Below are 22,464 nucleotides of genomic sequence, written 5' to 3'. Positions count from 1 at the left end.
ACTAAAAATATACTATATGATAATTTTAATCATAACTATTTTAATGAAAAAATAATTTTTCAATATTTTTTTATAATTTTTTATTTTAAAAAAATATTTTTAATATAATTTTAATTTCTAACCGCACTAATCTTGAATTTTAAATCATAAATAATTTTTTATAAATATTTTTTAATTTATTTTTTAATTTAACATTGATAAGATATACAATTCAATGATATATGTATTATATTACATTATATTATATTATCTATATGTGTTTTATATATTTGAAGACAATCATTTATAATTAGTCAAAAAATCTTGAATAGATTATGATAAACAATATTCTCCTGCTTGTATATATATCCTATGTAATTTGTTTTCTTAAAAAATTTTATATATACCATTTGTTTTTGTATTAAGACCAAAATCAATCTATCATGTGTATTAATTATATCGTGATTAAATTTTATTGTTTAATGATTGAAATTCAAAATTCACTTCAATATTAATTTGCATTCATGTAAATTTATTAAATCGTTTTGAATTTCTATCATATATTATATATTTCAATATATTTTACATATGATAAAATTATTTCTTTCTTATATCAGTTTGTATAAAAAAGTTATTAATATTCTTATTGTATTTTTTAATTATTATTAATAATCAAGAGGAATTTAAATATAAATAATTTTTCTAAGAAATTATCTTTCTATTTTCAATATATACATAATGATGACATGAATGATGATGATATCTTCATTAACATCAACTCCATAAGTATATCAATTTATTTTATAATTAAAAATGTTTTTAAATCATTATATTCTTAATTGTTATAATATAATTTTTGTAAGATTATAATTTAAAATAACGAAATTTAAAATTAGTGACAGATTAGCGACGGAATTGCGACGGAATTAGTGACAAAAACTTCTATGACAAACAATTTAGCGATGGAATTAGCGACGGAAATTTCCGACGAAAAAAATTCCATCGCGAATTCCGTCACTAAATATTTACTGATGGATTAGCGACGGAATTTAGCGACGAACAGAAATTCTTTCGCAAATCCGTCACTAATCTATCTCAAAAATTAGTGACGGAATTTCCGTCGCAATTCCGTCAGAAATTAGCGACAGAATTTGTTTCCGTCGCAAATTCTGTCGCTAATCAGCTGTTTTTTTTGTAGTGATATGATATCAATTGCAAACTCTACTTCTCTTCCTGATGGTAGTACTTTATTTTCTTTCAGAAAGACTTCTAAAAAAAATTTACTACCAAAATTTCTTCTATTTCTTTTTCTACTTTTGCATGTACCGAAAAGAATACTAAGTATTCTTGGCATCGTTTTCTCAAAAATTTACTAGCTTGAGCATCCATCACAAAATCCAACTTTACTTCTATATATGGGACTGTATTTTTCGAAGAAAGGATTAGGGTTTTATTTTTACAGTTAAGGAGTATGTTATCAAAAGACAACCAATTTAGGCCAATACTAACATCAATATCATGGAATGGCATACATATTAGGTCTAAAGTAGTGCTACAATGCTCATACTAAATAATATAGTTCAAACATATGCTAGAGGTTATAACCCTAGTGCTAGTGGGTGTAAACACAGTCAAATCATATGGCAAGGATCAACTACTGGAGGTTCCTTCTTGTGAAGTCCTGTAGTAGTTTCTTAATCCTCGGGATTACCTTAGCCAGATCTTGATGATGGTTGTGACTAATCTCTGTAATCTGGCAGGCTTCTACTTCCTTATTGAACACTTCGATCTATCAGGGGGCTACCCTTTCTCTTAATAGAGGTTTCAATCCCCTGATTATCTTCTCAGTGAACCATCGCTCATCATTGTAGTATTATAGGTAAATGGAATAATGAGACAAATTGATGTATTTTGCTAAGTAAAAGTCAAATTTCATGACCAAACTCCTTTATTTGGTCAAAATCTCATGGGGTTAAACTTTGTCTATTTAGGTCAACTTTCACCCTTTTAGTGTTTAACTTGCCCATAACTCATCTTTAACCACTCAAACATAATTGAATCATAATTCACAGCATATAATAAGTGCATTCACATAGGTTACAAGTCTCAATGGTCAACCAAGCATCATTTCATAAATATTACAATATTAGGCATAAAGCTCATTGTAATGTCATCAAAATATTCTTCATGATATAACCAACTTCTTGCCTTTGCCAATACCATTTGGAGCCCCTATTAACGTTATTTGGACATATATAGGAATAAGATTTTATAGAAATCTTAGTAACAAAGAATTACAATCATAATATTAATCAAGCAAGGTAAGTTATAAGTAAATTCACAAAGCATTCACTAACTTTCATGCCATGTAAGATCATATTAAACCATTCCAAAATCAATATACTGGTGTATTTTGCCAAGGCATACAATACAACGAATCAAACACATTATTATCAAACAAATTCAATCTCAACATGGCACATATTCAAGGAATTATACAAAGTAACAACCACAGGATAACATTAAAATCGTAAGTTCTATGCTATCTCTTGTGTCCTTGGATTACACGGCCTCTTTCCTTAAACTTTAAGCTTCCCCTTGCTCAACAATATGACTTATCAAACAACAAGAATAATTGTATTTCAAATTAATAATATCATCCATTATACAATCTATTCTAAAACCCTACCTTTTTAGACTTTAATTTAGGGTTTTAGCACTATTATTCTTTCTGTATTTCCCATAAGTTTTTAAACACAATTTTTCATGTAGAATCTATTTTTAAAATTAGAGTCATCAAAATCTAATTCCTTCCTTCTGTTTTCAAGTGGGATGAATGGGTTCCCTAGGGTTTCAAAAATTCCATTTTCAATTTTAATGCTTCCAAACACATATTCTGTCACATCCCCCCAATTTTAACTCTAGGAGTGTGAATAATAAATTAGACAAAAGATCAAGTAGTAAAGTAGGTTCAGAGTCAGAACAACTTTTGAGTTGAAATCTGACTCTTGTCCGAGCTGATATTTTTAAAATTATTGGTCTGAAAAGGACAAAATAGGAAAATTAGAGAAAAATTCCAAAAAAAATCCTAAAAAATAGTAAAAATATAAATTAGGAGGATTGGAACCATATTTGAGGCCTTGGAGGTAGAAATAGCATGAAAATAATTAATTACAGAATTTTCTGTAAACATAGGTTTTTCCTTAAAAAACAGTAGAAAATTAAGCGAAAACAATTATTTTAAATAAGTAGAGGCATCAATAATTTTGGAAAAAAATATGATCTATTTATTTGATTTTATAAAATTATTTCTAGGCCCTAGAAGTGAAAGGATTAATTTAGAATTTTTATTGATAAAATCTTATCAGTGAAGTCTGATTTTGAAGAAAATTCAATATAGATAGTCAGAGATTGAGATAAATTCTAGAAAAATTTAGGAAACCTTTCTATATTAAAATATGATTTTAGATGGGTAGAAATAAATTTTTGGAGGTCCAAAAATATTATTAAAAATTAGACAAAAATTTTAGTTGATACAGCAAAATTGGGTAGAAAAATGTTTAGAGATGAAAGGTAATACTTCTTTCTTTCTCTAGCCTATTGGGCATTATTTTAGGTAAGAAATGAACAGTAAATTCATGGTTGAAGTAATCCATGTGATTAAGGAATAAAATATTACAAATTAACACATGATTTTATCTAAAACATTATTACACGTGACACTTGGACACTCCAAAATTTCTGTAGCTTGTGAGAGGGAACACATGGCCTTTCTTTTTAGATTTTTATGGGACACTTGGAGGCCAGTGGTGACCAAAATTTGTCTTTATGAATCCCCGTCCCAAGCTTTCATGTTCGGTTATTTTGGCATTTGAAGGGGGGAGGTTTTGCCGCAGAAAACTAAGTTTGAAGAGCTAAAATCATATAGGAATAAGCCAAGAATTATCAAGCAAGAATCAAGGATTAATCAAGGTATGTTAAAACTTTCATTTGACTATGTTTCTAGCTAGTTTAAGGTGAAATTTTGTGACAAAATTCTAATGTACCATGCTGTCCAATTTTCAAATTAATGAGGATTGATTAGTAAAGGATAGGAACCATGATTTGGAGCTTGGATTGGCTTGCTTGGTTAATGTTTGAATTGATTTTTGGAAGAAACTCCCAGTCCCCTAACTTGGGAACCTATGCGGCCAAGCTTGGTTTTGTGGGTTAGAAATTGTTTCAATTTAATTTGATGACTCAAATGAGTTTAGAATGTGTTTTTATGGAGGAATATATTAAGAGAAAGTGTTTAAAAGCGTTGTAATCAAAAATAAAAATTATAACCCTAATAAGCATCCTATTCAGCCAAGCTCAATACAATAGGGTGGAGTTTGATTTTAATAAAACCAAGTTGATATTTGAATTCTATATGAAAAATTGTGTAGGAATGGCCCTTGAGACTTGTTAAAACAAAGATGAAAATTAAAGTAAAAAAGTCAAACAAAAAAGGGTTGTAGAGTTATCCTGATACCTAATAGTATTTTATGGGTTATGATTAATAATGTGGCATATATTTATGTAAGAATTGATAAGCATTGAGCAAGAGAACAAGAAGGAACACAAAGGGACCAACGAGGCCAAAAACTTTGAATTAAAAAAAGGTAGCATGGAATTTACAATTCTAATATTAACTTACTTGGTTGTTATATAATGTGATTCCTTGAATATATGCCATGTTGTATTTGAAATTATTTGATGATGATGACATGTTGGTTGGTTGCATTGTATGCCTTGACAATATACATTAACATGTTGATTTTGAATGGATTGAAATGATACTCCCATGATATGAAAATAAGCAAGTGTTTATGAGCTTGTTAGTAATATGCCATGCTTGTCTTTGACATTATTATGATAATTCCTTTGCTACCACTACCACAAAAAGTGGTTTTAGTACCATACATCACGTAGCGTTTTATAAAGAATATGCTTTTTTTTACCTGCAATTTTATAAAGAATATGCTACCTCTTAGTTATATTTTGTATAATATTTAATGTTTAATATATGTGGTAGCACTTTATTTACTAAGCATCACCGCTTAGTCATTTTTCAAATTAATGAGGTAGCACTTGCATATAAAATGCTACCAGTTGTGGTTAACTGGTTATTTATAAATGAGTCCGGTACCGCTTAATTACTAAAGCGCTACTTTCTTTAATTTATTAATTTTTTTAGTTTTAACGAAATTAGGTAGTACGATATGATCCTAAGCGCTGCCTAAATGTTGTTTTATATCTTTCATTTTTTTTTTAAATTGAATCTGGTAGCATTAGGGTGTTGAAGTGCTACCTAGTTGATTTAAATTTTTGGAAGAATTAGAATAAAGGATATTGTGAGAATGATATTTATTAAAAAAATCTTAAAAACTGAAATTATTTAGAAGGATCAACTATCAAAATAGGGAAAAAAAATTAAAACGATTATATTACCTGTAACAAAACTCTATACATTCTCTACTACGGTATCATCTAATTTGCCCGTTATTTAATAACAAAATTATTTATTCAAATTAATTCAAACCAATTTGAAATTTAAGCTCAGAATTAATATTAATTAATTGAATTAAATTAATAATTAACACTAATTAATTTTTCATCATCTTTTAATTAATAAAACTATTTTATTTGAGCGTTTATTTGAATAATGAGTTTTCAAGGTCATAAATTGAACTGTATTTTTGTTTGTTTATTTCCCACATTCATTTTATTTATACTTCTAATTGTGGGGATTCTTTTACTTAATATAATTACAAATGTAAAAAATAATTATTTCTAGAATAGACCAATACACTATCATCGTGTTCCACGCCACAATATTACTTGGTTAAATTTTCTTTACAAAACATTATGCGGTTATATTAAATGTTCCGCGCCACATTATATCGTATTGTTTTTATATTATCTTTTTAAATTTTGTATTTGTGTTATCTAAGAAGATTCAATATCTAATCCTAATTTTTTGATTAAAAAAAATCCTAATGGTTGGGGTAATAACCGTCTAAATAAGAGTACAAAAATATTTTTAAAAAAAAAGCACATATAGCTTAGTATGTTTAAATTTAATTTTTATTTAGGCACTTGGTACTCGTAAATACTTTTAATTTTCAGAATCCTATCTAATAAATATAATCTTCATTAGATCTTTTATTTTAATGTTTACTTATTTTTTAATAAAAATATGCAAAGTTGAGCTGCATTAGTATTAGGGAAAAAGACAACAAAATACCTTTAAATATACAAAATCTCATATTAGTGTTAGTGAAAAGCAAAAACCCATACGACCATATCAGAACCTAGGTAATGATTTGAGATTTTCAATTGTTGGCAAAAGAAAAATTTGCCCTTAAATATAATTTAAATAAAAAAGGACCCAAAACTAGAGGTTATTTACTTATTTGCATTCTCAAACTTCCCTTTCCCTTCCCTTCTCGTTCCTCTACGATCATCGCAATCCCTGTAAGAAAGCATTGTCATCGTGAGAGGATCATCTGCCGTGAGAGGAGCGTCTGTACATTATCGCCATTGCTCGGATCTGGTAAGTTGCTTATTTGTTTTATTTGTATGGTGATTCTTATAGGTTAATCGGTTAGAGCAGAAATTAGGAGGGAAGATTAAAGAATTAGGAGAATAATAAAATGATTATCTTAAACTCTATCAGTTTGTTCATCACTGAATAATGGTTAAGGGAATATAGGGGGCTGTTTAAAAAGGTCTTAATAATAGAACAAAACTGGATAGTACAGATTGATTTTGGTTTGTGGAAAAAAATTTATGGAATAACTTTATTATGAATAGGACTGGCAATTTTTTATTTTGATTGAACTAGGAAGGAAGAAATTCAAAATCGGATGGCTGTAACCAGTCGTTGGATTGTCACGTTGTGTGCAGAAGAGCACAACGTGATGGTCAATTCCTATGCCCCAATTTTTATCGTTGGTTTCTGCCCTTAAAGTAAATTCCAATCCAATTTTAATTTTGACCATCTATAAAGTTCCTTCTTTTTTTTTTAATCTTTCCCCACATTTGTTGGAAGGCCTCCAATCCCACACAAACCAAACTCTTTGGTTCTAAACACAAAGGGGACATATGTATCAAAAAAGAACTTTAAAGTTGAACATAGAGATATTATCAATATCAACACAAAATGCATATTTTTTTTAATGAGGTATGTTATTTATAAATTGTTGGCAATTTAACTCTTCATAGAGCTTACGTATTCTCATAATCAAATCTGGATAAGCTAAAGAATATTATGTGCAAATATCTGGAAAAGTCTCTCCCTAGTCATCTTTACTTTTCAAAATTACTAGAAAAATGGATGGAGTCCAAAACATTAATGCTTATCCAATACATTCATTCTAAAAACTCATGAGTCAAAAATGAGTAACAAAAATTTCATTTTACGATAAAAATGGGAATGTGGTGCCTTTTTTCCCGCCAAATTGGTCAATAAAATGTGGTAATGATTCAAATAAAGTTACTCCTCCGGTCCTTATTATAAGACCCAATTTGACTTTTTATTTGGTCCTAATTATAAGACCCAATCCATTTTGTCTCTTATATTTATGCATTTTTTTTCAAGATAATCCTTCTAATAATGATAGTTTTAGCCAATATACTTAATTAGCAAGGATATTTTAGGAATGACAACACTTATTTATTATAAATAACCAACTTAACTTACTTCCTTAATCTCCTCAAATAAGTCAATTGGGTCTTATAATTAGGACCGGAGGAGTATTTCATAAAGTTTTAAATTGGCAGCTCCAGTATGTGCTTAGTATTTTTTTTTTAATAGAATTTTGTTAAATGGAGGTGACAACATCTAGCATTGGAGTTTTCTACATATTTATAGCGACTGACTACGACTATAGAGTAAATGACAACATTTGAGAATATGTGGTTGTTTATTTGTAGAAGAACGAAGATGGTCTTGGAAGGAGAAACATCCAAATCAGCACTAAATGAATTTGTGGTGTTTAGGAAGGAGTTTTATGAGAAATTAAAAAAAGGAAGAAGTCTAAGTGTTTAAGGGAACAAAATGAGAAATTGACAAAGCCAAGGTTTTTTATTCTTGCATAGAAAGATATTCCCATATATATATGGAAGTCATGGGAAGGTTTTCTCTTACATAATAGAGCTTGATATACACAAATGAACAAGTAATTGTATTTAGATGTGACATCTTATATAGGCTAGTTAACCATGATAAAAATCATGACAAGGATGAAGTTTTGAAACTGCTTAAACAAGAAAAAAAAAAGGTAACAAAGGGGCAACACTTGTCCAAGCAGTGAGCAAAGTTGTTTCTGATTGGATTCATGTGATGACAATGTGTGAATTAAGTATTTACTACCATATCAAACCCTTTGATAACTGTGTAATATCTAGTGACTATTTGTATTTGAAAAGCACTATTTAAATTGTATAATATTTATTAGTTAATAACACATTTATATGTATTTACTACAAGTAGTGTGAAAAATTCGTAAGAGGACACACCAATTGCCATCAATCACATAAATAGATTAACAACTTTATTAGTTATGTTTACAACTCTTTTAAATAGACTAACAACACTTTTAATGTATAGGTAACAAGTAATCAATAAAATTTATTACAACTTTGTTAGCGCATTGATAATACTTCCAAATAGATTAACAACACTTTTATTTGTACTGCCAACAAGTAATCAGGTAAATTGCTTACAACTTTGTTAGACCTGTTGACAACTCTTCCAAATAGATTAACAATACTTTTATATGTACTGGCAACAAGTAATCAAAAAAATTTGTTACAACTTTGCTTAGCGCAGTGACAGATCTTCCAAATAAATTGACAACACTTTTACATGTATTGACAACAAATAACTAGAAAATTTATTATAGAGTAAACCAATTGGTAAACTTAGGCAAATCACGTGATGCCAACTAGTTAAGGCTGTTGACAACTCCTTTAAATAGATTGATGAACATAAGTATTTCAGAAAGATAACATAATATATGTTATAATTAAGTAATTTATTTAGTTTTATTAATTTTTTAAAATTAACTGAATCTTATATTAACAACAGGAGGTAATATAATTTATCTCAGGTCCTTCAACGACCCCGCCTTCTTCTCATGAGTTTCTGCCGTTCTTCGGCTGCATTTTGGTTAATGAAGCATTGGCTACAATCCCCGTGACAGCTGCCAGGTTGCGCACTTGGAGCATTCCGACTGAAAGCAGAAACTTAAAGTTGAGATGAGAATAACAATTAGCAAAGCGACAATAAGCCCATGAGATGATCATAATAATAATAAGTCTCTTATATGTAGGGGACTTGGCTGTGACCCTCCTAGAATAATACTCTTTCAGTACTTAATGTGAAATCTAATTAGAGAGTTGATGTTAGTCCTATATGTAAAACTTATTTTACATGTTTATCAATTTTTTTTAAATTAACTCTATTGACATTCTGCTAACAATAATCAAGTAGGAGAGGGAGGAAGGAAATTAAGGAAGATATTTAAAGTGTTAAAAAAAAACTAAATCAGGTCCTCATTATAAGATCTTATTTGTAATCTAGAAACGAGGTCTTATAAATAAAACCGAAGCTAGTATCATATTAACTAATTCAACTAACATCCTTAATCTACTCAAATTAATTATTTAGGTCTTATATTTGAGTATTGGAAGAGTCTAATATACCAATTGTACTCAAGCATATGATTAAGGGTGTGTTTGGGTGTCTCCCCAAACTATGGTTTGGGGAAAAAATGACCCAAACACCCATAAGAAATCAAAACCATGGTTTTAAAAAAAGCATTTTGAATATGCTTTTGAAAAAAAATTAGAGAGTGTCATATGGATATGAGGATCTTTTTTGGGACCAGACACTTATACTCCTCGAGCTTGAATCTTCCGCCTTCGGTCCTTCGCTATTCAGAGAGAGAGTATGTTGTCTTTTATTTTAAAAAAAAAAACCAGAAAGAGGTAGTACATTGTTACATTGTACTTTTTTAAAATTTATTTCTTTTCTGTTATTCATATTTTTCAAAAATATGTATAATCTTATATTTCATAAATATTTTTACACATGTAGTATAATTAATTATATTAAAGATGAGAGGTAGTATGTTATTAATAAAAACTAGTTGTGAAAAAATGTTATAGAATTTCATGTGTAAAATCTTTAAAGAAAATTAATATTTTTCCATTAGAAAAAAATAATCATTTTTCTATAAACATATTTAGTCTTATAATTTATAAATATATATACATATTAATTAATTATTAATTATATTATCTTATATATTATTAATTATGTTGGTAAAAATTATTTTATTAACAATTTTATTCCTTCAAATCAAAATATATTATAAAATCTATCCCTTATATAATTATCATATTAACATATGTCTTTTTTAGTAATTTGCACATGTAAAAAGTGTTTTGGTAATAACTATCCAAGCACTCTTACTTTTTAGAATACTTTTTTACAAAATCTATTCTCCAGAAACTATTCTTCAAATAATGGTTTGATTTTATCTAAGCACCCCTAAGAGGTTCAACCATAGTAGAAAGAGGAGGACAAGATAAAGTGAATCTAGAGCATACATATTAGATAAATTGAAGACAACATTTTATATATTATAATACTCAATGTTGGAAAAGTAGATGGGGATTGACATATATTACAAACAACATTGCAAATCCGGTTTGAAAATAAACTATTTTATATCTTTAAAAAAATAAATGAAGACGTCTATATTCAGAGGGTCAAAAAAAAAAAAAAAGGTTTAGGAATTACATTTTTCTATCAAACCATCACTAAAGTAAAAGATGGAGGTTGATCAAAGATATATCATTGCCCAAAAGTGTTAGTTACCATTGTCAAAAAACCACTCATACTTCATCATTAAAAAATTTTGGGCACTACATAAAAATTGGACCACCAATCAAGAAGTAACTTGTGGGAAAGAAGAAGAAGAATAAAAATATAGGAAATACTGAAACTGAGAGCTTTAAATTCATAGAGACCTAGAAATCATGAATAGAAAGGAGTAGAAATCACAACTAATAATTGATAACAAAAATTAAAGATTTAATACCTTTTTGGTATTTCATTGATCTAATTTTTTTTTTTTTTTAACAGCAAAGTCTTGTGTTGGTGGCACCATCTTCTTCTTCATAGGCAACAAATTTCTTGGGTGATATCTTCATGAAAACTAGAACAGATAAAACAATTAAGATCAATGAAGATATATTTGCACAAGTTTACACAAAACCTAATGACACTTTATAGATGAGATGTTAGGTCTCAGGTTGAGAAACAATGTGTCGCGGTCGAAACAATAGAATATCAAAACTGTTTTAGTAAAACAGGGAGCGCTATGAGTTTTATCAAAACCACTCAAATTTTATTATAACAGACGAATCACCTCCAGATATGATATGTAAATGTCTTTTATATTGGTGAACGGCCAGGATTAGATAACTGAAATACCTTTTTCTAAAATAATGTTTGTGTGTTTTTCAAGTTATATTTTTAAGAAAAATGAACCAGAAATTAATGACTTAATCACTTTTTTTATTTTTTGCTTGAGGAAAATATAATTCTTTTGGTCATTTTAAATATGAATAAATTTATGATTTATATTTTCAAATATATTTAATGACTTGATCTCTTCTTTTTAATTTTAATGAATAAATTGCCTTGATAAGGATCAGAAGGAATAATTTGCAAGTAAGTTACATAGAGATTTAAATCAAATATTCGCTTTATGCGGATCGCGAACGACGTCATTCGGAGTAGGGAATTGGAGCAGTGTAGAGAATCTGAATGCTCGAAGGATACTCTCGCGCGAACAGAGCAAACGGCAAAGGTCTTCGAAGGGGTCGCAGGTGTGCAGCGTTTCTAGTCTTTGATTTTGTTTTTAGATTACAAGGTTGCTCAAAGGCTATCAGATTGGCCGCTGATTTGGTCTCCAAGCTTCTGCATTTTCTTCTTCGTTCCTTTTGGACTAACACGCTTGCTGATTGTTGGAGCGACTTTGTCCCCTTTCTGTGGATTTTGGTTGGTTTGGTCGTCGATTTCGTCTAATGGAGTTCGACCCATGGTTCTTGTGTTGAAGGTGGTCTTGTCACAGACAACCTGACGCTGTGATTGAAGGAAAGAAAACAGAAAGTTCCACCGAGCTTGGAAACTTTTTTTTGATTTGTCTTCTACTTTATGTGATTGAAGGAATTATGAAGCAATTTGTTTCCTGAGAATTGGAGTATTCTTCTTCCTCACAGGTATACAATATTTCTTGAACAGTAAACAGTTATTGCTCAAATGATCAAGAGAATTGTATTTGAAAAGAATGCAGTTTCTTAGAAGTCTATCCGTGAGAACTTTGATGTCATGCCCAATCTTCAAGTGCACTACTTGTTAGTGGCTTTATTGCTTAAGATATGATTCAATAGTTGTTGAATGTTGCTCTCCAATGTATGAAGCTGCTCAGTGATGTGATTAAGGTGAATGACATTCATATTGATACAAACATTTAGACTTTATAGTTTCATCCCTAATAATTCACGAGCTAAATTTTCATTACAGCAGAGGAAGGGGCATCAGACAATCTGAACACATAGTAGTGTAAGAGAAGAGACATGAGCACTCTTTCATCAGAACACCGTGGTCTCCTTCAAGCCATCACCACTATCCTCACCTCCGGTCAGAATCACTTCCACCATCTCGAACCCTACATTCCCCATCTCCACAATCACACACTTCTCCTCTCTGTTCTCTCCTCCAAGCCTCTCACTCCTTATCCTGCTACGCTCTTGTCCTTCTTCAAGTGGCTTAAGGTCCATGCACCTGCTGTTGTTTCCAATACCCCACAGCCTCTCCTCACTCTTCTTCCTCATCTTTTCAGCCGCAGCATGTTCACTGATGCCAAGTCACTTCTTGTCTCCTTTATCACCTCTGATCGCCACCATTTACTCCACACCTCCATTCTTCACCCAAATCGTTGCCTTCCCAGAAGCACTAAAGCCTTGCTTGATACCTCCATTGGAGCTTATGTTCAAGCTAGCCATCCGCACCTTGCTCTTCAAATTTTCTACAAGATGAAGCGTCTTGGGTTTCGACCTAATTTGCTCACTTGCAATACACTTATCAATGCGCTGGTAAGATACCCATCGTCACATTCTATTCTTTTGTCTGAAGGAATCTTTAAGTATGCTATTAAACTTGGGGTGAAACCCAATACCAACATGTTTAACATAATGATATATGGATATTGTGCGGATAATAAGTTCAAGGCAGCTATTCAGTTAAAGAATCTGATGAGTAAATTTGGATGCTCCCCTGATAATGTCACTTATAATACCATTTTGAATGCACTTTGTATGAGAGGTCAGCTACATAAAGTTCGAGAAATGTTGCAAGACATGCAAGTTATTGGCTTAATGCCAAATAGAAACACATATAACATTTTGATCCATGGATACTGTAGATCAAAAAATGTAAAGGAAGCTGCCCGGGTTCTTGAGTTGATGACACGAAATAATATGTTGCCAGATGTTTTTACTTACAATACAATGATAAGGGGCTTTTGTGTTGAAGGTAAGATTGATGAGGCTAGTAGGGTTCGAAATGAGATGGAGAATTTGAAATTGATACCTGATGTTGTTACTTATAATACGTTGATTGATGGTTGTTTTGAGTGGCGAGGCAGCGTAGAAGCATTTAAGTTAATTGAAGAAATGAGAGTTAAAGGGGTCCAGCCCAATGGAGTGACTCACAACGTAATGGTTAAGTGGTTCTTTAAGGAAGGTAAGATTGATGAAGCAAAGAAGACTTTCATGAACATGGTAGAAAGAGGGTTTTCTCCAGACTCTTTTACGTATAATACGATGATTAATGGTTATTGCAAAGCTGGAAAGTTTGGAGAAGCATTTAGGATGATGAATGAAATGTTAGCAAAGAGATTGAAAACTGATACTGTTACGCTTAATACCATGTTACATGCTTTGTGTGTGGAGAAGAAGCTTGAAGAGGCATATGAGTTAACTATGAAGGCCAGCAAGCGAGGTTATATTCTTGATGAAGTAACCTATGGAACTCTAATTATGGGATACTTTAAGGATGAACAAACAGAAAAGGCTCTGAATCTCTGGGGCGAGATGAAAAAGAAAGGTATCATCCCTAGCATTGTCACCTATAACACATTAATTAAAGGTCTTTGCATGCATGGAAAAGCTGATCAAGCAGTGGAGAAATTGAATGAGCTCCTAGAGAGAGGCTTGTTTCCTGATGAAATTACATACAACATAATTATTCTTGGCTACTGTTGGGAGAAAATGGTGGATAAAGCATTTCAATTCCACCGCAAAATGGTTAAGAATTCTTTCAGGCCAGATATCTTTACATGTAACATTCTTCTCTGTGGACTTTGCCGGGAGGGCATGCTTGAGAAGGCTCTTAAATTTTTTGACACATGGATCTCTAAAGGGAAGCTTGTTGATACGGTTACATATAACACATTGATATCTTCCCTTTGCAAAGTGGGAAGGCTTGATGAGGCGTTTGATCTTTTGACTGTAATGAAAGAAAAAGACCTGGGGCCTGATCATTATACTTATAATGTTATTGCTGGTGCACTTATTAATGCCGGCAGAACAGAGGAAGCGGAGTCTTTCATGTCAAAGCTTAAAGGGACAGAGCAAGATGAGAAAATTCTTGATACTTCCCAAGAGCCTGATTCTTGTAGTGCAACGTACTCTGATCTTATAAGTGATTTGTGCACTCAAGGGAAGTATATAGAGGCGATGAAATTATTTCATGAATCAGAGCAGAAAGATGTTACTATAAACAAATATGCCTATATCAAGCTAATGGATGGGATCTTGAAGAGGCGAAAAAGCATATAAAGGTCTCTTGATTAGAGTGGTCCACAGGTTGCAACTTGCAATTGACAATGCAGTGGACTCTTAAGAGGTGTGGTTACTATTCACTATGTCATCTAATAATGATATTCTTTTCCACTGAAAATTTTGTATGGAGTATAATTAAAGAATGGAAATCTGGGAACTGAAGCTATAGTTGAGATTTGGCTCTGGGATGGACACGAGGGTGTCCTTCATGGAATTGGAGCTTCCCTTTGTTTGGATGTTCCATTTTATGTTGCTCTTTGGGCTTTATGCTGAATCCAGAAAGGTACATAATTGTTATGTTCCAGCATGCCTAACTGTCTATTATTGAGCTTGAGATTAATATAAATTACTGAAATTTATGCACTGTGCAGTTTTTTTTTTTTTTTTCCTCCTCCCCAAAATAGATTTATGTATATATGTTGATGAATGCTGCTTCCATTCAACCTAGTTAAAAAGACTAGCTTCAAGTAAGCAGAGCATTGGAAAGAATTTCGAGTGTGATCAGCACATATAATGCTTCTAGAACACTTTATATATTTTTTAGAATACCATTTAGTTTATTTATTGTACCTGGAATAGTAGTTATGAATATGACCTCCTCTGCGCCCACGTGCGTGTGTATCTTTTAAAAGAACCCATATTTATGTAGAAGTAGGGAAGTCATTTAATCTGACAAATTTGGACCCTGCTTGGATTAAGGGGGAAGGCATATTCAGGGACTATAATTCGCTAAATATATCTTGTGTCTTAACATTTTGAAATATTTGGAGAGCAGACTGTTTCTGGACTGATCATGTTAAATCAGGTATAATCATTAAGTCTTTTTTTGCCCCTGTGCACTTTGGGGAAAATAGAAAATGCTTTTATATTTGCTTCAATAATTGAGTTTATAATTCAGCAAATCATTGGCTGATATCCAGACATGTTATCTCTACTAACTGGAGACGAAAATTTGACAGCTGAATTCTCAATATTGGAAATATTGTCGTCAAATTGACGTGGCTTTTCTTTGCTGCTCTGTCTCCGGTTAAGTGTTTCGCTTTTCTCTGAAGGATTGGAGACTGTTCCCCCCATTACTTATTAGTTTTATTTAGGAGTTCTTTCACGTTGTTTTCTCTTTTTGAGGATTTCATATCTTCTAACTTAAGGCAGTCTCTTTCTTTTTTTTTTTTTGGTTGAAAAAGGAATCAACATATGCTCATGATAAATGCATTCTATACTAATATGTGTGCACATGAACTGTTCTAAACTAACATAATGGCTACAGCAGATGGTTTACTGTTTCTTTGTTTCTTTGGGAGTAAAAGGTTACCACATCGAGTCATACAAGTGAAAAAATTTAATGCTTGGAGCATTGAGCTCAGTGTACATGTTAGATGACAAGTGAATTTTAAATTCTACGGGAGGTTGTCAATTGGTTTTTCTAAACACACGTTCATAAGTAGCTGACTAGCCCCTCATCAGAATCTCCCTTATCTTATTTAAAATAATGATGAAAGGGTGATGTCTTGAATGCTCTTTTGCAATCACAGTTTAGAGCAACACGTTAACTGTTCTGCGTCCTTGGTTCCCGCAGAAATTTAGGCCCTTTAGATTTTCATCAGCTTGGTTGAGGTTCTATGTAAATATCCACGATGATTTGTTGTTTCATTTGTCTATATGTAAGCAAAATAAGTTTTTATTGAGAAGGAATATTTCTTAAATTCTGAAATGCTTTGTTGTGTTCATTTTGTGGTCTTTGGGTTTGCCAACCACCATATCAGCATAATTTAGATGTGATTCATTTCAACTTGCACCTGCAAATTTTCCATTGGGGGGGAAAAAAAAGTTCATTTAGTTTTTTCACCTACTTAAGAGAGAGAATTTATTTCAAATCAAATTACATGGAGTAACTATAGTTTCTTCAGTTCTCGGGGAATCAAAAGGCTTCAGCTTAACTCGGTGTTCTACCATGAAGGATGGTTTTTTTTAGCTTCCGGGCCACATAAAAAGGTCAAAATCAAGCAGAGGGTCAGGAAGCTTTGGGAACTGTGCAATATTTTGTAGTGGACTAACCATTTTTGATGAGGGCACAAGGATGGTTTCACTGTTATACCACCATCACTGGCACATTGCAAACCTCTTTTCTCTTAGGCCCCCAAGAAAACTGGCCTCATCATTGTGAGTTACAAGTTTTATTTTATTCTTCTTTCTTGCTATTGTGTGTTCCATGGCGCGTATAAGGCTTATCTTAGCTCTTAGTGATGTAATGTGCTATTTGCAGGCCCAATGTGAAGTTCCGACGAACAAGCCAGAAAAGAAAACATGACATTGATTTGGTGGAGCAAATAAACAGTAAATAAGAGGCTTGGTTCTCAACGAGTGAAATGGTGTTCAGGTTAACCAGTTTAGGGGGACACAGAATAGACAATTAGACATACTTTATGTGCACTCGGACAAGTTAAGATCAAAACAATTCCAGGAACATAGACGGGAGCTTGCGGCTACGTGTTATTACGATTACTGTGATAAGGTGCATAATTTCATAAAATAATCGGCAAATGGATTGGAGAAATACTATTGAACTAAAGTAGATTTGTGCTTTTGTCTGTTTATTTTAGACTTGATATTTGTTGTGAACCCCTGTTATAATATTTTTATTATATGTTAGACACGTCTTGCTTTTTATCTCAATATGTTGATAGCTTCAACCATTTGAGGCTTAATGACCTTAAAAAGTAACTAATAAATAGAATTGGTGCAATCTTTACACATGCATGTAGTATAGATTAACCAGCTTCTTCTCATCTATACTGGTAAAACCTTGTCCATATTTGTGAACGCCCCACTAACACCAAATAACATCAAGCACAAAAATGGAGAAAACTTTCCCCCAAAAACAAGAGATCTTTGGAAATATTTCGTCCGGTTCTTAATATAAAAATTAGTTAACTAATTTGAGTAGATTAAGAAAATTAGTTAAATTAGTTATTTATAATAAATAGGTGTTGTTTTTTTTAAAATATCCTTACTAATTATGTGTATTAGTTAAAACTATCATTTGATGAAATCTTTTAACATGTACAACTATTTATTACAAAGTGAATCGGGGTTTTATATTTATGATTAAGGAGATGTTTGGATGGAAATGAAACCATGATTTTAAAAGTAATTTTAGAGCACAGGAAGTAAATATGTGGAGTAGTTTGTCTTGATTTGAAGAAAAGTCTCTTTCAAAAGCACTTTTATAGCTTCCGAAACACGGGTATTTGGATGTGTTCAAAAGTGCTTTTTTAAAAGCACTGTTATGTAAATCGAGATAAAATTCTTTCACATATTTACTATGTATACCAGAAAATCACTTCTAAAACTATAGTTCAGGAGATGTTTGGATAAAACCAAACCATAGTTTAAAGAATAGTTTCTAAAGAATAGATTTTAGGGATAATAGATTTTATGAAGAATAGATTTTGTGAAAAGGTGATTCTGAGAAGTGAAAGTGTTTGGATAGTTGTTATCAGAAGTACTTTTTATATATACAAATTACTAAAAAAGGTATAAGTTAATATGGTAATTACATAAAAAATAGATTTTATGATATATTTTAATTTGAAGGAATAAAATTGTTAATAATATATTTTTTATCAATATAATTAATAATACATAAGATAATATAATTAATAAATAATTAATATGATAATTTATAAGATATAAGATTAAATATGTTTATAAAAAAATTGAGGAGTGTTAAAGTCATATTATTGTTGAGATCTACTCTCAGACTCTCCCTTGTACTACATTTGAAACAATGAGAAAGAGATGAATAATTGGAAAGGGTATACCCGTCTAGGTAAAAAAAAAAAAAACAAGGCACATATCCCACAGGTTCTCACTCTCACCCTTTTTCCTCTAAAAGCAGAAAATTTTTGCTTTTAACCATGGTTTTAATGGTTTTGGTTTTTTTTTTTTTAATGGTGTTTGGGTGATTTTTCCCCCAAACCATGGTTTGGATCATCACCCAAACACCCCTTTAGTTTTCATCCAAACACCCAAACTAAATATTGAACTAACTATTATATTAAAAATCGAAGATATTATGAAAGTTTAGAGTACAATGAGTTTTACATATTCAATATTACATAGTTTAAGAGCCTGTTTGGATGACATCCAAAACTATGGTTTGGAAGGAAAAACCATGGTTTGGATAAGATGACATCCAAATAGCCTCAATTTTTTTTGAAACCTTGGTTATAGCTGAAACCATGGTTTTGAAGGCTGAAACCATGGTTTGGTGAGAAGTGAAAAATTGTTGCTTTTGGAGAGTGAAAGCTAAGTCATTGGAGTGATAATTATGAGTCAGATGGAAGCAACAATATATTTTGACCAAAAACACCCAAATTAATAATTTTCTGTTCACAACAAAATAATTCATCTTCTCTAAAAATATTTTTACTCTTATATTTTATAAATATATATATATACATGTAGTAACAATTAATTAATTAATTATATTAAAAATCGGAGGTAATATGTTGTTACAAAAACTAGTTGTGAAAAAATGTTATGGAATTTTATATTTAATATCTTGAAATAAAATTAATATTTTTCTGTTAGCGGAAATTTTTTTTTCTAAACATATTTAATCTTATATTTTATAAATATATATATATATATACACACATATTAATTATTAATTAATTACATTATCTTGTATATTATTAATTATGTTAGTAAAAAAAATATTATTAACAATTTTATTCCTTCAAATTAAAATATATTATAAAATCTATCTTTTATGTAATTATCATATTAACTTATACCATTTTTAATAATTTGTACATATAAAAAGTGTTTCTGATAACAACTATTCAAATACTCTCACATGATCAAAATTGTTTTTTCATAAAATCTATTTTTTACAAAATTTATTCTCCCCAAAATTCATTCTTCAAAAGTTATTCTCCAAACTATGATTTGGTTTCATCCAAACACCCTTTAAGAAAACATGTTTCAGTATATATATATATATATTTTTTGACAGTACCGGAACGTGCTACATTGTTCATCTTCACCATTTCCCTTGTGGAAAATTCTTCCATACCTACAATTGCAAGCACATCATCATTTCAAAAGTACAATATGTCGAAAGTCTCGACCGAGACGACCCCAAGAAGAAGAAAGGACAACACAAGTATGAGTCCCATTTCATCCTCCGAGCTCTTATCTGCATATATTAGACAACAAATTAAAAACAGAAAGTAAAAAATTGTTATACATGAAACCTACTTATCTTTTTTAGTTTTTGTGAGAGGACCGGTTGGCCCTAGCTTTCTTTGATCTCTTTTTTTCTTTAAATTTTATTTCTGAACCAGCATTTCATATCAGCCTAGCTAGCTCTCTGATTGAACCTATAAATCCAATATCATTCTAATCTCAAGTCGCAACCAATTCCTGAGAGCATTGGCATCTCTGAGGAGTGTCCAGCAAGCCTGACAAATTACCTTCTAAAATATTTTCAACATTGAGTTCATCCTCAGGATTACGACCAATTTCACCCAATGCACAACCTCGGGAAGATCCTGTGTGTGTGCGCGTGCAATTAGTATGACAGTACAAATTTCAAAGGATCAATTGTATCATATTGGAGAGTACATGGAAGATGCATAATTTGAGTTGGCAGAAAGCACAAAGTGACTGATAGCAAATCCCATTCCTACATTATTTTCAATAAAACATTTCGTTGTGTTTTCCCATGTCAACCTCAAATGCAATTCTACAAATGGGAAACACCCTCAAGTTTAAAGATTTTTGCCACATTCTATTTGCAGGAAATCCTGATAATCTACATAGTTTTGTGAGGAAAAAGAAGCATAAACTCACTATTTGAATTGATCATCATATCAAATAGTTCAGGAAATAAGTTTAAATTCAGTACCTTTTGGTATCTCGTTGATTTGATTTCTCTAAGATGACAAATCCTTTGTAATTGTAGCATTAATATCATCGCCTCCGTTTTTGTCAGTGTTGGATTTCATGAGCAATTTCCCTGTAAAGACTAGAGAAAATAAAAATTGATAAAGATTCATACACAACTTTATGTACGAACACAATTCAGGTTAATGACATTATATAGCCGATGAGTATAACTAATCATAGAAAAAACAATGGGTTGTCAAAACTGGGTGTGTTTCAAAAATTTAATAAGAAATCAGGTCTGGTATAAAGAAATAATGAGTTGTCACGTTGACACAATGTGCCATCAAAACAGCTCGTTTTAGAAGTTTTATCAGATAACTCAAAAAATGGGTTATCAATCTAGCTTGAAACAATAGCGATATGTCATAGGACCCACCAGGTGGTGATGTGACCAGGCCCAACAACTAGCGTGGCAATGTGTCTTAACAATCATGTTTTGATGCGGGCCTATTGCTAATAAAGGTGGTAATACGGCCAACACATGGGTTGGGGTTGGCCCATGACGGGTTCAACCCATATGGGTTGAGTTGGAAAGTGTTGTTTAAAGGCTACTTGGCTTTTAACTAACTCTAACTCGTTAATGTGGGTTGGCCTATCAATAATTTTTTACTTTTTTTTTTTCAAAATTTTTTTATCCTTTAATATTTTTTTCTTATTTAATATCCAAAAAAATATAATGAGATCTTTTTTTTCTTTAAAATATTTGATTGGAAGCACCAAATAAATTATATATGTATTTTTTTAAAATTTTTTAGATAGAATATTTTATATAATAATATAATTATAATAATTTTTAAAAAATTTAAAAATAAAAAAATAAATGTAAGTCAGCTCGTGGGTTGATGGGCTAACCCACGAGTTGGTGAGTTGAACCTTTGGATTCAATTCATATTACTAGTTCTAATTACTGTCACATAGTATGCATTTTGGGGAACTATTCCTTTCCAACTTAATTAGTTTGAAAATAACGAGGATTGAGCCTTGCTAATTGTGCAAGGAATATATTCTGTTACTAATTCCACGATAATATGATCAAAGCTTGACATAGTGATATAATAGCGAGAGATAATGTCCTTTGCTAAATTAGCGAAGAAATAAGCCTCCACGACCATATTTTAATGTCTCAATATTTAGTGGGAAAATTATTGAGGGGATTTATTGCTCACTATTCTCAATTCAATGGGGGAAAATTGCAATTTAGCAAGCGATTTGTCCCACACTAATTTGCTATTTTATAATAGTGATGGATGATAGACTTTTCTCACTTGTTTTTCAAAACAGCCAGAAAAAAATGAAACATAGGATTTTTTATTTTTTATTTTATTTTAAAGAAACAAGAAAAATCCCACTTTTTATGACTTTTTACATCTGTTATGAATAGACATGAAAAGAGAGATTTTTTACGTCTCTTCAAAATAGAAGTAAAATGTAAGGTGCTTATTATGTTTTTTTTTTTATGTCCGCCCAAATGGAAATAAAAAGTTCTTCAGAATAGATGTAAAATTTTTCTGCTGTAGTAGTGGCAATTGGCTGTAAAAATTGTGTTTCAAAGCTAGCGGCTATGTGACTTGGAGGCATGAAAGC

At 31.1% G+C, this 22,464-nt stretch overlaps 1 protein-coding gene across 4 annotated transcripts; it reads left to right on the top strand.

Moving 5' to 3' along the window:
• Positions 1-12,304: 12,304 nt before the first annotated feature.
• Positions 12,305-17,589, top strand: LOC114717828 (pentatricopeptide repeat-containing protein At2g16880). Of its 4 annotated transcripts, none has more exons than XM_028903034.1 (4): positions 12,305-12,522; positions 12,608-15,208; positions 16,833-17,085; positions 17,189-17,589. In XM_028903034.1, exon 2 carries the CDS (start codon positions 12,658-12,660, stop codon positions 14,920-14,922), a length of 2,265 nt encoding a protein of 754 aa, XP_028758867.1. In that variant the 5' UTR covers positions 12,305-12,522; positions 12,608-12,657; the 3' UTR covers positions 14,923-15,208; positions 16,833-17,085; positions 17,189-17,589. The 4 variants fall into 4 exon arrangements, with proteins under 4 accessions (XP_028758867.1, XP_028758868.1, XP_028758866.1 ...); XM_028903035.1 differs by having other exon boundaries at positions 12,605-14,989; positions 16,883-17,085; XM_028903033.1 differs by having other exon boundaries at positions 12,605-14,989; positions 15,885-17,085.
• Positions 17,590-22,464: the final 4,875 nt, after the last annotated feature.

Source organism: Neltuma alba, unplaced genomic scaffold, assembly GCF_004799145.2.
Source record: "Neltuma alba isolate B1F8T4 unplaced genomic scaffold, ASM479914v2 tig00011777_pilon, whole genome shotgun sequence".
NCBI lineage: Eukaryota > Viridiplantae > Streptophyta > Magnoliopsida > Fabales > Fabaceae > Neltuma > Neltuma alba.
This window is presented reverse-complemented; position numbering and strand designations above follow the sequence as displayed.